Source organism: Malus domestica, chromosome 09, assembly GCF_042453785.1.
Source record: "Malus domestica chromosome 09, GDT2T_hap1".
Taxonomy (NCBI): domain Eukaryota; kingdom Viridiplantae; phylum Streptophyta; class Magnoliopsida; order Rosales; family Rosaceae; genus Malus; species Malus domestica.
The window spans coordinates 938,833-954,274 of record NC_091669.1 but is presented as its reverse complement, the minus strand read 5'-3'; the positions used below and the strand labels follow the sequence as shown (position 1 = coordinate 954,274).

General features: G+C 39.3%; 4 protein-coding genes across 9 annotated transcripts; 2 read left to right on the top strand and 2 right to left on the bottom strand.

Annotated features, from left to right (window-relative positions):
* Positions 1-438: 438 nt before the first annotated feature.
* On the top strand, positions 439-3,115 carry LOC103442157 (lysine histidine transporter 1). Its single transcript, XM_008380919.4, has 8 exons — positions 439-626; positions 817-1,010; positions 1,093-1,476; positions 1,552-1,945; positions 2,024-2,129; positions 2,220-2,311; positions 2,403-2,471; positions 2,546-3,115. The coding sequence occupies exons 1-8, from the start codon at positions 579-581 to the stop codon at positions 2,642-2,644; spliced, it is 1,386 nt and encodes a 461-aa protein (XP_008379141.1). The 5' UTR covers positions 439-578; the 3' UTR covers positions 2,645-3,115.
* Positions 3,116-3,261: 146 nt separating this feature from the next.
* Positions 3,262-4,486, bottom strand: LOC103442727 (TLC domain-containing protein At5g14285-like). The gene has a single exon (XM_017334615.3). The coding sequence runs from the start codon at positions 4,219-4,221 to the stop codon at positions 3,463-3,465; it is 759 nt and encodes a 252-aa protein (XP_017190104.3). The 5' UTR covers positions 4,222-4,486; the 3' UTR covers positions 3,262-3,462.
* Positions 4,487-5,835: 1,349 nt separating this feature from the next.
* On the bottom strand, positions 5,836-10,639 carry LOC103442158 (transcription factor GTE8). Of its 2 annotated transcripts, none has more exons than XM_008380920.4 (11): positions 10,285-10,639; positions 8,637-9,873; positions 8,506-8,554; positions 8,291-8,422; positions 7,879-7,934; positions 7,628-7,700; positions 7,051-7,131; positions 6,812-6,927; positions 6,633-6,699; positions 6,301-6,431; positions 5,836-6,215 (listed from the first exon to the last, which is right to left on the bottom strand). In XM_008380920.4, the coding sequence occupies exons 2-11, from the start codon at positions 9,837-9,839 to the stop codon at positions 5,919-5,921; spliced, it is 2,205 nt and encodes a 734-aa protein (XP_008379142.3). In that variant the 5' UTR covers positions 9,840-9,873; positions 10,285-10,639; the 3' UTR covers positions 5,836-5,918. The 2 variants fall into 2 exon arrangements, with proteins under 2 accessions (XP_008379142.3, XP_008379143.3); XM_008380921.4 differs by having other exon boundaries at positions 8,664-9,873; positions 10,285-10,608.
* A 1,279-nt stretch (positions 10,640-11,918) lies between these two features.
* Positions 11,919-14,942, top strand: LOC103411128 (thymidylate kinase-like). Of its 5 annotated transcripts, none has more exons than XM_029107653.2 (8): positions 11,919-12,123; positions 12,237-12,307; positions 12,432-12,542; positions 12,621-12,980; positions 13,259-13,370; positions 13,461-13,520; positions 14,005-14,109; positions 14,463-14,942. In XM_029107653.2, exons 3-8 carry the CDS (start codon positions 12,529-12,531, stop codon positions 14,577-14,579), a joined length of 768 nt encoding a protein of 255 aa, XP_028963486.2. In that variant the 5' UTR covers positions 11,919-12,123; positions 12,237-12,307; positions 12,432-12,528; the 3' UTR covers positions 14,580-14,942. The 5 variants fall into 5 exon arrangements, with proteins under 5 accessions (XP_028963486.2, XP_028963485.2, XP_028963484.2 ...); XM_029107655.2 differs by having other exon boundaries at positions 11,941-12,123; positions 12,244-12,307; XM_029107652.2 differs by lacking the exon at positions 12,432-12,542.
* The last annotated feature ends 500 nt before the right edge of the window (positions 14,943-15,442 follow it).

Sequence of the window (15,442 nt, the reverse complement as noted above, 5' to 3'; positions counted from 1 at the left end):
AAGCCCCAGTTTGGGGTTGAGGTGATTTTAAAAAAAGCTCATATGAAAAAAAAGCTGGGAGTGTTTTTGGTGTTTGGTAAACTTAAAAAAAAATGGCTTATTTTGGAAGCTGCTGTGAGAATAAGCTGAAATCAAAGGAAAAAGCTGAAGCTGCAATTTGTAGCTTTGGAAAACTGGCTTTTTTTCAAAGCACATAGAACTACATTGCTCCTTTAATGAAAAGATCTACTATCAGACTGCTTTTTTTTCTAAAAGCACTTTTACAAAAAAGTTTACCAAACACTCTGCTGATTTATTTCACAGCCACTTATTCTCACAGCACAACCGCTTATTCTCACAGCAGTTTTTTTTCAAAGCACAGCAATACCAGGTCAAAGAAATCAACTTTGGTTGGCCGAATAACATTATTCCTGTGACCGAAAAATATCATCTTCAGGTGAGCTTAAGTTATACGGGTCATCGTTGTCGTTGACCAAAAAATACTTAAATATATTTCATCTTCCCATCCATAATTATATTAAATTCTGGATCCATTTCCTGCAAGACTCGAAGCCAAGCCTTAGCTACTCTCTGCAACTATGGTAGTTCAAGCTCCGACTGACGGAAATTCTTCCAACCCCGACAATGTAAGTCTCTCTCTCCTTTCTCTTTCCGTAGGTACACGCGCGCGCACGCACATACGCATATAGAAGACTGGTTTATACTGCCTTCAAGGACCGTGTTCATATGTTCTTGTTTTTTACTGGATTTTGATGCATTCGGGTTACATTTGGCTTGCGAATCGATTTGCTTTAAGAATTGTGTGCTGAACCGCAGGTGGACGAGAGACCGGAGAAGCGGTCGCAGATCATTGATGATGAAAAGGCAAGGAAGCAGAAGGAAATAAATGATTGGCTTCCAATTACTTCATCAAGGAATGCAAATTGGTGGTACGCAGCTTTCCACAATGTCAATTCCATGGTTGGAGCTGGTGTCCTAGGTCTTCCCTTTGCAATGTCCAATCTCGGATGGTATGTTTCAGCGAGCACACTGCCCTGACCAACTGGACTAAACCGCAGACAAGCTTTTAATTGTTTGTTTCATTCATTTCAGGGGTCCAGGATGTGTTGTAATGGTGCTCTCATGGGTGATCACTTTGTTCACGTTGTGGCAAATGGTTGAGATGCATGAAATGGTTCCCGGCAAGCGGTTCGATAGGTACCATGAGCTAGGGCAACACGCCTTCGGCGAAAAGCTTGGCCTCTGGATCGTGGTGCCTCAGCAGCTCGTATGCGAAGTTGGTGTTAACATTTTGTACATGGTCACAGGTGGACAATCCCTGCAGAAGATCCATAAGATAGTGAAGAAAGACAAGGATCCTATCAAGCTCACCTACTTCATCATGATCTTTGCCTCCGTGGAATTTGTCCTCTCCCATCTCCCCAACTTCAACTCCATCTCCGGCATCTCATTAGCCGCGGCGGTGATGTCACTAAGGTACATAAGAAACCGACGTCTTGCACAGAGAATTTCTACTTAAAACAAACTTGATTTTCATTGTGTTGGTCGCAGTTACTCCACTATAGCATGGACTACTTCAATCCACAAGGGTGTTCAGCCAGACGTAGAGTACGGGTACATAGCTCGAAGCACGTCAGGGACAGTCTTCAACTTCTTCAACGCCTTGGGGCAAGTAGCTTTTGCCTATGCAGGCCACAACGTGGTTTTGGAGATCCAAGCTACACTGCCCACTTCTCCAGAAAAGCCATCGAAGTATGCTATGTGGAGAGGGGTGGTGATCGCCTACATAGTGGTGGCCTTGTGCTATTTTCCGGTGGCTTTCATTGGATATTACACTTTTGGGAACACGGTGGAGGACAACATCCTAATCTCGTTAGAGAAACCCGGATGGCTCATTGTAACAGCAAACATGTTTGTCATCATCCATATCATTGGGGGTTATCAGGTAAATTTGCACCAGAGGTCTGCTCTTGGTAAACTTGGTCATTCGGTTCGATTTTGATCAAATCTTGTTGCAATGCAGCTATTTGCAATGCCAGTATTTGACATGATGGAAACTGTGTTGGTAAAGAAACTGAATTTTCGGCCCACAACGAAGCTTCGCTTCATTACCAGGAATATATACGTCGGTGAGTTTGAGAACGGACTTACCTCCGTTATGCGATTACTGAGTGTATTGCGTTGCTTGAATTGATGTTCTTCGTGTGTGATAATTTCAGCGTTCACAATGGTCGTCGGAATGACCTTTCCCTTCTTCGGTGGTATCATGGGATTCCTCGGAGGATTTGCTTATTCCCCAACATCATACTATGTAAGTCCCATGTCTGTCCGTCTCTTTGTTTGCAGTCAAATCTAAGTTTAAATCTCACTCACTCACTCTCCGTTTGATTTCGTTCTTCAAGCTCCCGTGCATTATATGGCTAGCCATCAAGAAACCGCGCAAGTTTAGCCTATCGTGGTTTATTAACTGGGTACGTACGTAACTTCTTTCGTTCAAAGGTGGTAAAACCAGACCTCCATTAACAATTGCTGTCCTCGATTTCAGATTTGCATCATACTCGGCGTCCTGCTGATGATCGTCTCGCCTATCGGAGGTCTCCGGAATATCATACTTCAGGCCAAGGAATACCACTTCTACAATTAACGAACTTGTCACGCACACGAACAAAACTAGTCTACTCTGTAAAATCAATGCATTATATGTAGCTGCAAGCTTATGTGACGAATAAGTACCACGAAAGACACACGAAAACGAGGTTTTCCATCTCTCTTGGTTTCGGTTAGGAACGACGAACTTCGACATCCTACCAAGCACAGCAAAGTTGAAAGTCCACCCAAAACCAAAGCATTTGGGAGGAAGAAGAACATTGCTGAACAAGGAAAGGTTCAAATTTTGGGTTTGCTTCAATTCTTCAACTAGATAATAGGGTATCAATTTATTTATTTCATTTGCCAATAATTGATACGTCTTTCAACAAAGACAACTTCAATTCAGGCAAACATATCCAGACGTGAGTTATGCCAGTTAGTTACAATATTGTGCCTGCTTGTTGTACCAAGTTCGAATCCCTTATTGTAAGTTAGAGCATAATAGAATATCGCTTTGTCAAGAGAATTCAAGCAATCCTACGCATAAACTAGCCAATTGCAACAACACAAGCAAACACGTCTCCCCGCTTTGCAAGGGTCAGGGGAACGGCTATTGTGCGTAGCTTACCCTTACTTTGCAAATAGATTGTTTCTACAACTGAACCCATGATCTTTCGATCGTAAAAGAGTAACTTTTTCGTTGCGCCAAGACTTGCGGTCTGGCCAATTGTAACAACATTTGAATAAAAAAACTATGAAACTGTGATTAAGAATACATGTTGCAAATTGTTACATATATAACCACTAATAAAACAACCCAAATTGCTATTAAGCTTTGAGAAACAGCTCAAATTTTCAATTTCAAATCTCTAATTATCTAGTTTTCTTTTCCAATTCGCCGGTCCGGGCTCTAAACAATTCCACCCAGAGATTGGAAATCCACAAAATGCTGACAGAAATGGCGGCCACCACCACCACAATCCAAGAAACCCAAACCCACCGCGGAATCAATCCGTCGGCGGCGCCGCTGATGTAAAACGCCCCCATCCGGTACACGAAATACGGACCCACAAAGCCACGGACAATCGAATACAAAATGTAAAATGGAGGAGACAAAAGATCATACACTTTAGCTGCAAACTTCAAGTCGCTTCTCCTGGCGTTGGCGAGCGTCCAGACGTTCTGGCAGAGGCTGGTGACCTCGGCGAGGATCAGGAGGGAGAGAATGGCGAATGCGCCGTGGGAGGCGACGTAGCGGCAGGTGAGGAAGACGAAGAGCGTGGCGAGGTGGTGGCCGATGAAGAGGACGTCGCTGGGGAAGAAGACGAGGTAGTGGAGGAGATCGGTGAGGAAGTAGGCGACGCTGTAGTCGAGGACGGAGTTCTGGAAAAGGGTGTTGGGGGCGGCGAATCCGGTGGCGGGGTCGGAGAGGATGGCGTAAGTGGAGAGGAGTACGGCGGGGGTGCCGTGGGCGAGGGAGATTAGGCAGCTGGAGGCTTCGGGTCGGATCTTGGGGCTCCAAGTTCGTAAGACGATGAAGTAGGCAATGAGGTAGATGATGGAGAACATGAGGAAGAAGATGGGGAGGCATGGAAGGGGGAAGTGGATTGGGTTTTGGGTTTCCAATTCCATTTGAGCTGGAAATGAAATCAAAGGCCTTCCGCGAAGATTACGGAAAACGACGACTGGTGTGGTCGGTGACTCTCTATACGGACTGACTGCGTTTGAGTTGGAGAGAGTTCAAAATAATTTGGTGCCCTTTTGAACCGCTAACTCTATTTAGAGTAACTCCAGTGTAGGGGCCTCCGCCACTCTATTCATTATTTAATCCACTTAGTGAAGACTAATTGCTCTTAATGAATAGTATATTTTCTGGCAATTATCTTTTGCATCTCTACGCTTACACTGAATTGCCCTGGCAAATGGCAATAAAATATTATTGATTTTTTATTTATAAAATAATACATAATAATTTTATTTGTAATTTCGGATAAAATTTTTTATCGTTCTCGTTGCGCCACGTGTCATTATCCGAAAAGCCAATAGCAATAAATTTTTTGTATTTTTGTATTTATAAAATAATTCAAAAGAATTTTATTTGTCTACTTGTACAAAGCGATACTTTGCCGAAAATTTTATTCAGATCCATTTATTCTCTTTTTACGATTAATGTATTATTTTTAATCTTAAAATTTCAAATGTGGCCGGAACTCTCTTTCTATGTTCAAAATGTAAAAAGAACAAAAAAAATAAAAAAATTCCAGCACTAGAAAACACTGACCACCACCAACTCCTATCCCTCCCTAATCCCCCACCGTCACCTCCCTTACCACCCACAATGAAATCCCGAAAAGATCTCAACAATCAATCCCTCTCTCGACCTTTCTCTGGCCACACTACAACTCTATCTTTCACGCAATCCTTCTAACATGTTTGAACTCCGCTGAAACTGTCGACCCTTCAAATCTAACGGTTGGACCATTGAGTGTACGATACAGGTGTAAAATCACAATTTTGATATTATCATGAATTTTGCCAAAAAAAAAATCACATAAATTTCTTTTGGGTTGAGGTTTGGGGAGATAGGGTGTCCAAAGATGCCTAATTTATTTATTTATTTTTGTTCTTGTTGGATGTAGGCAGAATTATTGAGCACATTTGGAATTTCATGATAATAAATAATAAGTTAGGTGTAGAAAAAGAATAAATAGATCCAAATAAAGTTTTCCTATTCTAAATCGTTATGTCACAAAATTAACTCTCACACGATGCTAGAAACACGGTCTGATACACCAAGTGTCGTTATACAATTGAAAGTTATAATTTCTTTTTTTTTACTTTAAGCTTAACTCAAATTTTCCTCAATAATTTGGAAACGTTATAATCATATATAACTTTGATGTTATCTGCAGTGTCATATTTATCTTTGAGTATGACGCTAATGCTCAAATGAGACTTTGCCTTTTTCTAAAGATACAAAAATTATGTTTAACTATGATTTGACGGTTTAATGCCTCTGCTTAAAAGATTAAAAGTCAAATTTAACTATGTTTGCTAAGTTGCACCACAAAATTTACAATCATATATGTGCTTTTAACTAGTAACTTTTGTCTTTTAGATTGGAGATGGTTTTAGGTGCAATAGACGAGCACTGGCCTTGTACTCGTGAACGGAGAAAGACTTGCATACACCGCGCGAACGATAAGTTTCCTCGTTGAAAGCATTAACAACAAAAGTGCGCAGACATTTCTTCTTTTTCAATCCTCTTATCAAAATATTATATTTTGTGCTCCCTTGGTTCGTCCATGAGTACAAAAGCAGCAAACGATTTAATCAATTTCTCCCTCTTCTATATCATTTACAGGACTTATAGAAGCACTTACAGGACTTGGAGGAACACTACTTACAGGATCCGCGTCTTCCTCCTCTTCATCGTCTTTCATGTACAGGCCAAGTTGTTCCAACGGGTTACTCCCCCCAAACTTAAAGCCGCCTAAGCATTCCTGCGAGTGATCAGGGCTCGTTTCGTCTACAGAGCTCGGTAGCTGTTCCGCAGGGGCAGTTCTAAGCATCTCCAGATCTTTAAGAAACCGAGAGTTCTCATTGATTTCAACAGTCTTTTCTATCTGTACACATACAATTTCCCAATTAAAATCCAGAGACACTCGAGGGGTATATTTAAGCAACATACGAGGAGGTGTCGTGATTTACCTGCATCAATGCCTGCCTTGCTGCTTCTCTCTCAAGCTCCCTCTTCCGTTTAGCCTCAGCTGCAGCTTCTGCTTCTGCTCGCCTTCGAGCATCCTCAGCAGCCTTAGCTTCCGCTTGTAACCGCGCTTTCTCTGCTCATATAGTGGCAACATAATAAGCTAATTTAAACCAACAGACATTTCAGTTCAATGAACTCGGGGATGTCGGTGAACATGGTGTGCAATCAAACGACTCGTTGCAAAATTTTATGCCACCAACCCAATACAACACATGCACACAACAAAGGAATTGATGCAAACAGAAAAGTAAACTTTAAACGTAAAGATCTGCACCTTTCTTCTGTTGCAATTCAAGTTCCTCCCTCTGCCTCCGCAATTTCTCAGGATCTTCTTTATCACCCTGATCTCAGCCAGATCAAATTGCACCGGATCACATCCAGGGTAGAAAATACTAGCAAAATGGATTCATACAAACGCGGTAAGTACACAAGTAGCGTGACTCTGTAACCCACCTGATTAAGTGTTTTCTCTCGTGCTCTTAGAATGGTATCAGCAAAACGATTCTTCAATAGAGCAGCCCTGTACTGCTTCTCGGGGGAGACTGACCTCTCTGGAGGAGCACTGTCTCCTACATTTTTTTAGAGATGAATTGAACTATGAGATGCTACCACAAAACCAACAGCATAGCTACTATTTTTTAAATCAAATACTGTTTTTTTTTTCTTTATATTGGTTTAACTCTTTGGCTTACCATGCTGGCAACAATCTGACTCAACAGGACTTGGCTTCTGCTGGGAACTTTGTTCAACTTGATCCAACCCACTATCAGAATCTGTAAGATCCCATGGTTTAGAAAATTTAATGATCCACAAGTAATTCAAAATCCATAAATACAATCATATTTCAGAGAAGTCCAAACCACGTCATTAGTAGAGTACAACCAAGATGGTTACTAAAATGACTGACAATTCTTCATGCCCCATCATTAAGCTATATATGGTAATAAATGATCCGATGGCAGCATAAATGAGATCATGTTTATTATATAAACGAAAACATGTTTTATTATAAATAAGAGGTGATCAGATGTTCTGCATCTGGCAACAGAAAACATGATACACTCTTCCAAACACTTTAATCTCTATTTTAAGCAGGAAGGTGCTTCCTCTCTATTCATGATCCTGTTTAATTTCCTGCCCAAGACGTTGTCAAAAAGATTCCCTATTATTTTCTATAACTATGCACACTATTCTAGACCCACCCTGTGTTTCTCATGCAACACCTAGAGAATGGAAGGAGGAATGTAATTTTATTAAAAAGATACTCACGATTTCCTTCGAGTGGATTATCAATTGTTGTCTTTTCATCTAAATGAGTTCCAGAACCCACAGTTTCTGGTACCTGAAGAATAATTAAGTATAATGTCAGGTCCGTCAGTCAAACCACTACCCATACACTATTGTACCACACAAACTCAATAGCACACAGCATAATAGCTCATAAACCATCCATCATGAGAGGTACACAAATTGATTTGATGTGTTTAACATAAAAATTCAGACAGCTTATGCTCATTTACCGGACTTCCAGCCTTCACATCATCACATTCACTCTCAGAACTGCTAGAATCTGAATCTGTAAAGCATACACAAGATACAAAATCATTTAGTGTTTATGAAACTCAGGAAAAAATATCACATTTCTCTTTTACAAGCATGCGTAGCCTTTTTTTTTTGTTGGCCTCAATTTAAGTCCAAACTTGAACACTATATTTGCTCCAACAAGCCCTACTCTAATTTTTTTTTCTGCCTCCATTAAATAAAGCTAAAAGATGATACAATTTAATGCATGAAATTAGAGAAATAAAAAGTTGCTTCAACAAGCCCTACACAAGCTCAGAAACCTATGAAGACCCAAAACACGGACAAAAAGTCAAGAAACAGAACATATGAAGGATCTAAACAAAGAAACATGGGATAAACTCAATTTACCACTGGAGCTGCTTGAGCTGATGGCTTTACTACTTTTACGGCCAGTATCCATTTCTATCTCTACAGGAGGATAGCTTGAGACAGGAGGCTCATTTCCACCAATATCAACATCTTCATCAGCCGGGTCATTCCCTACAAATGCACATACGTGAGGTGGGGGGAACTAAAACTGAAGTCGGCACTTATATATGCAAGTAGATAAAGAAGCATATGACCTTTACATGGCTGCATGGATGAATTGCTCAACCCTGATTCATTGACAAGCTGCAATAATATTGACAACAAACTATGTTTTTATTATTCTATTTGATTCAGGAATAGGAAAAAGGTGACGTCGAGCTAATACCTCCATTGAACAAGGTTCAGCGCTTACATGGTTCTTTTGTTTCTCTTGCAAATACTCATTTAAAAGCCTCCGTAATGTGAACAAGGTATCATCACTTAGAACATCAATATCAATCTCGATCTCATCCTCACCAGAGTCCTTTCCATTTGAACTATGTTCCTTCAAGAAATCAATGATGCGTAAGGGCATTTCTCCAATCAAAGACTCCAACTCTCTGCTCAGATTGAGCTTCTCCTCCGTTGTCATTACTCGCTTAGGAGGCTCAGACTTGACTTCATTGTGCACTGACGTGATAGTCCTCTTTTTTGAGGGGGGTAATGGTTTAGGAGTTTCTATGCCTTCATGAGGACCAGATTTAGTTGGCGGTTGTTGGCAATCAGCCTTTGGCAGTTTTTTCTCAATGGTTTTCCACCTGACTTCAAAAAATTTGCTAAGAGTATCAGCCATGTTATAGACCTTATTTTGTGGTGGATTGTACGTCATAGCATTGGTGAAAGTCATCCTGACATCAGCAGCAAACTCCAGCGGGGTTGAGTAAGATCCTGAAGCTACCTTGCTCTTTATTGTACCCAAGTCCATTGGATGTTTAATAACAGTGAAATAATCAGGAATGTTCAACTTCACCACATCAACAGGTTCATTGAAAAGCCAACTGGATTGATGGGACATCAACCGTTTCAATAGTGCCTCACATTGTTTCATAAGAATCACACTAGCAGTCCTAGAGTCAAACCTCCCAGAAGTTTCCGGATTCCGTTTCTGTGCTTTTGAAGCCCCAGGATTCAGTCTTTTACCTGGCTCAGAAATCATTGTGGACGACTTTCTAAAATTATTGACATGCGGCCCATTCTGGCCATTGCTGATGATATCACTAGAAGAGGACACTGCAACACCATTGGCTCTATGCATTTCAACTTTCTTCCGAAGTACTCGTATCTGTTCAAGTTCCATATTCAACCTATGTTTCAAATCCTTCTTCTCTGATGACAGCATGTTTGACAGGGGAAGTATTTGTATGGGCACACCAAAACTGTCACGGTTACTAGAATTCAAACTAATAGATTTCCTCGTCGGAGCACTTGAATCCTCCGAGCCAGTAACTTCTGCGTCGATTCTTCCTGAGCTACCGGAGCATTCACCAGCCTGCCCAAAAGCACTGCCATAGTACCCTCCCCTTCCCGGGTTCTTGTTCTTCTTGGCCATGACCAAATATCTCAAAGAATCTCCTAGCACTATTCTTTATACCATAACAGTGATTTTCCAGTTAAACAAAAAGGGGTCAGCTAGGTTGCCTAGGAAGGAGCAATAAAATCAAGTTCTCCAATTTAACCGCCAAAATTATTACTTTTCGATACCAAAAAAACACATACGAAGAAGAAACTTAGCAGAGCTTAATTTTAAATTATCTTAAAAAAAAAAATTGAGAACCAACAATCCAACGAAGAAGAAACATTCATCACAAAGTTTAACAACAGTAACATTAAGTCCTGGGTAAGTTCCAGTGCTCAATTTTTATACAAGAAGTGAAAATTGGACAAAATTGAATTAAAACCCTAAATCTTGCACAGCAACTAATTCGACAAAATTGAACTACATAAATCACAAAAAATCCCAAAATTGAAAGTAATCCCCAACCCTAGAAAAATACCTGTAGTAATTTCTGGGCTGCCCACTTGAGTTCCAGAGCTCTCCTGCGATCAAATTACACGAAGTCTTCTGCGCGATGACAAATCGAGGTCGAGAACACTTCAGAGCAATGAGACGCAGAAACTGCGAAGGGTGGAGAGTGCAGAGTAAGTAAAACACCCTAGAAACCCCGACTTGAACAGTGACCGGATCACTACCCGTACCCGCCTGAAGCGACGAAGAAGAAGATTAGCTTGAAGAATGCGAGGTTTCTTTCTTTCCCGCAGAGCAAAATCACGACTTCAAAAAAAAAAAAAAAACAGAAAAAAAAAATATCACTCCGACTGCCTTGACTGTCAAAGCCTTCTGATTTAAATATCGGTTAAAACAGGTGTCGACCATTGGATAGAATTTAACCGACTATTGACGAGGTTTCGAATTTCAGCCGTTGGATCTGATTTAGCGGTTATGCTGATGGAAGCGGATTAGCGGGTGATTTTTTTTCTTTTAGAAGGCTCTTTATCTAAAACTGTGCCTAAGATTGGTATATGGTTCGTTTGGACATGCTTTTAGTATAAATGAAAGCGTTTTTTGTGAAAATGTTTTTAGAATCAATCTTTAGTAAATATGCAAGTAAATCCTATATGCTTTCTGGAAGAAGCACATAATTGGTGCTTCTTGTATAAACACTTTAAGTACTTTTGAAATCTAAAAACATTTTTTTCTAAAAAAATACTTTCAATCATTTTAAAAACACATCCAAACGAGCTCATAACTTTTTATTTGGTCAATGAGATTTCAAATTGATAGAGCTAGTTTTTGAGTTTGTTCACCATCAATCACTTTGGTTGTTCTGTGAAAAATCTGTATTAAATAAAGACCAAAATGACAAATATACCAAAGTGATTAACAGTGAATAAACTCAAGACCAGTTTCTATCAATTCAAATCCCAGGAATTAATATGATAAGACCATCTCCAACCCTGGGCTAAAAGCCAAATTACCCCCCAAATTACCCCCCCCAAACACTCTCCAACCCATGCTAAAATTTTAGGCTAAATGCCAAATGCTATTTCTGGGCCAAATACCCCCCAGCTTTCCTCCCGGGCTAAATGCGAAATGTTTATCGGAATTTAAATTTTTTTAGATCAAAATGTTCATAAAATTAATTTACAATAATCTACATATTTTTTTTTTAAAAAAAATTGATTTAAGAAAAAAATTTAGGCTAATTTCATTCTTTAATAATTCCGGGCTAAAATTTTAGGGTAGAAGGGTTGGAGCAGAAAAGATGTTTCTGGGCTAAAAGCTAAATTTTCCGGGCTAAAAAATTTGGCTTTTAGCCCAAGGGTTGGAGATGGTCTAAGTTATACAAATATTAGAATGGAATTTTAACGAAAAGTTATCGGTACTGTTTACTTTAACGAAAAATCATATTTTTACACTAAAAAGTAAATACTGATACTATTTACTTTACCCTTTATTTTGCTCTTATCGTTAAAACTCAAAAACTCGAAGTTTTCAAACTTTTTTAATTAGTTTTCTTATATTATAAACCATTTTATATAGAAAATTTAGCAAAATCATGTTCAAAATTACTCTTTAAAAAAAAAAAAAACCATTCGATATAAAAAAATAATTAAAAAAAGTTTAAACCCTTAAGACCATCACTCTCACCCCTCTTGCCGCCACTCTCCTCGGCATCACCCACCTCCCCCGCCGCCTCCCTTCCCCGCACTACGGATACCTCACTGGCCGGCGAAATCACGCAGGTCCCCAAGTTCCTACTTTAAATTCTTTGTCATTTCTGTGTGACATTTGTATAGACAATCTGATTACCCAGAAGAGCAAATCGTTCAAGGTAATCTTTCCTTTTTCTGGGTGATTTTTTATCTTTAGCCAAGATCAATTTTTGTTCACAGTTATCATATAAATTTTGGTGAATTATTTTCCTTTTTTATGTTAAATCTCCAGTTTGTAGGTTGTAGGTTGTAGGTTGTAAGGGACATGATCCATGCTTCTTTTCCTACTGCTTGCAAGGCTTTGTAAGAATTCGTAACTCTTAATCTTTACACATTATGAATTTACTTACTTCCGGAGATAATGTTTTGCTGTTTTCGATTTAAGGAAGAGAATTGTTGTAAATAGTATGTTTTTGGTTCATTTCAGTGACTGTTGAGTCGGGTTTCGATTTCTCAGCCTCCCATGTTGAAAAATGTTTAGTTGTATAGCCATTATTGAAAAATTTGAACTTGAGTAACCAAGAATGAACGTTGAATGGTAGGTTTCGGAAATTGGTCGAAATTGGTTGAGGAGAGGTTGAGGGAGTTATCTAATAGAGTACATTTGCTTGTCTAGGAACTTTGGAGCCAGAGCAGTACGAAGGTCATTGGGTTTTCAATCATACTTTGCTCACAAGGTTTTAGTCGGGCAGATTCGGATGGAAGGTAAAAATCAGAACTGTAGCCTAAGAGGTGGAAAGGAGGATTCAAGAGGTGCCTTGGTTGTTCTTGAAGGCTTGGATCGGTGTGGGAAGACGACACAGTCTGCTAGACTAGTCACAAACTTGGAGAGGTTAGGATATTCAGCTGAGTTGTGGCGGTTTCCTGACAGAACTACTAGTGTTGGGAAAATGATATCTTCATATCTTTCCAACGAATCACAACTGGACGATCATACAATCCATCTACTGTTTAGTGCCAATCGTTGGGAGAAGAGGTTAGTTGTGTTGTTCTTTTTGTTGTGGGGTTTTGTATATTCACGAGAGAAAGAGAGAATGCACTTCTTCTGATTGTTGGTTTAGTTTTAACTGATGTCAGGGCAATAAGTGATAGTTTTCAGCTTCTGTTGCGTTGAGAAACCAATGTAATATACTGATGGATAAAATATGTAATGAAATCTAAAGTAGATATGTAAGCAGCAAAAGCTACTTCCTTTGTATGGCTAACGGCGAGGAAATAAGTGGTTCAGTTTTTGTTTCTATAATGTCTCTGCAGATCGTTGATGGATAGCAAATTGAAAAGTGGAACCACTCTTGTTGTTGACCGTTATTCTTATTCGGGGGTGGCTTTTTCGTCTGCCAAGGGACTTGATATCGAATGGTGTAAGGTGGGGAAGTGCTCTTTATTTTTGTTTTTACCCTATAGAGCTTTATATTCTCTATGATGATATTTTAAAAATTGCGGTGTTCTTTTGCAGGCTCCGGAGATTGGGCTGTTGGCTCCAGATCTTGTAGTGTACCTTGACATACCCCCTGAAGTATGTAGCCATTCTAGTGTTTACAGTGAATTTTAGTGAAGAAAAACGCCCATATTCTGTAATTCTGGATCTTGCTGCGTTAGTTCAGTTAATTCCTACATGATTATATATCTAATTTTGAACATGGTTACGGTGATTTCTCGTTACCTATATGATCTGACATATCTTCCGAGATACACAAACAGCCCCTCATAAGAAGTTTAGCGGATAGGCGTTGATTTTGCACAGTCAATAGGTTCTCAAATAGAGGAACAATATAACATATTCCTGATATCTTAAGGTTCTTATCTATGCTGATAATGATTGTTGATAAAATGAGAGCTGTTACATTTATCCTGTTGTGAAGTTGGCACATGGTCCTCAGTTTTTAAATAATATTAGTTCTTGTAAATGATTAACCTGGACGGTGGATTCTGCAAATTAGATGGACGTTGTAACTTTTTTCCCATTTTTTGATGCGAAGTATGAATCTATATATTGTCAGAAAGCTGCGGAAAGAGGAGGCTATGGAGGTGAGAGATACGAGCAGCTTGAGTTTCAGAAGAAGGTTGGTCACAACTATCAGGTCCTCTGCAGTCCCACTTGGAAGGTAGTTTGTTGATTCATTCTTGAAGTTCAATACAGAACCTGGATATTTGCTTCCGGTTGTCGGTTGTGATGCTATCTTGAGCATGTCATCCTGAATGATTGTACACAAAGAGCATAGCTTGACTGTCATTATCTGACGATTGTTTACACATTTTAACTTGGAGCGATGCTGCAAGTTGGTAATTTTCGTATATTGTGGAGACTCATTGCAGTAGCGGTTCAAAAACAACTAAGCCTGCAACACTGCTAGATTGTTTGGTTCGCAACTGTTATTCTTGAAGTATACAATTCCTAGGTAAGTTGATTTACTCGGATATTATGCAGAGGTTAAAATTTTGTTTTGGCTTGATGCAGATCATAGATGCCTGTTCATCCATGGAGGACGTCGAGGAACAGTTGCAAGAGATGGTACTTGATTGTGTAAAAACATGCCGAGAAGGGAAACCCCTCTCATGTCTCTGGTCTGGTTAAATTTTCTCTTCTCCGGAAGGGGCGAAGCGCTGGTATCTTTGGAAGGTCGAATGCAGATTCCGGGCACAATGAGCAGTGAACAAGCTTGCCCTGCTATCTGTACGAGGATTTCATGTCGGATCATAGTACTACATTACTCGTGTTTCAAAAGTAGATTCGGTGTTTCGTACTCCTTTAACAGCGAAAAGGTCGGAAAAGTATCATCGGTTTCATGGACGCTGTCCGATTGTGGTACTGTGACTATTAACGTATCATTACTATTTGTTGACTGAAATAGACGAGATTCCGAACTTTTTTGAATGAATTTGATTGTAACCTCGGCATTTCAGCCTGACTATATGATATGCATGACAATTGACAGGATATTCTTACGGTTAGGGATCCGAGGCACACTTTTGACACACATTTTGAAACATGTTTTTTGTGGGACCATTCCATAATATAAAATAAATGATTCAACTGTGATTGTTTATGTTTTACCTTAAAGACCATGTTTACCAATAATACCCAGATATGAAACTATATAACCATTGGATTAAATTTAGCATTTACTTTACTGAACCGTAATCGTCAATTTTCTTCGCTACAAATGAACGCCTTAATGATTCTGGATTTGTTGAATTTTTTGCAATGATGATCTATGAATGATAGACTAAAATATAGATGTTTCGGACCGTTGAAATACATTACGAAATGAGCCATACAAAATGAGTGTCAAAGTGTATGTCAAAAGCGAGTGTACTAATATCCTAACATATATATATTAGGCCACAAGCTATATGAATAATCAATAGTAAAATGCTAGGGATATCAAATTTTTAGATCATTTTTTGTAAATTACATGATATGGTGATTGATAGTTA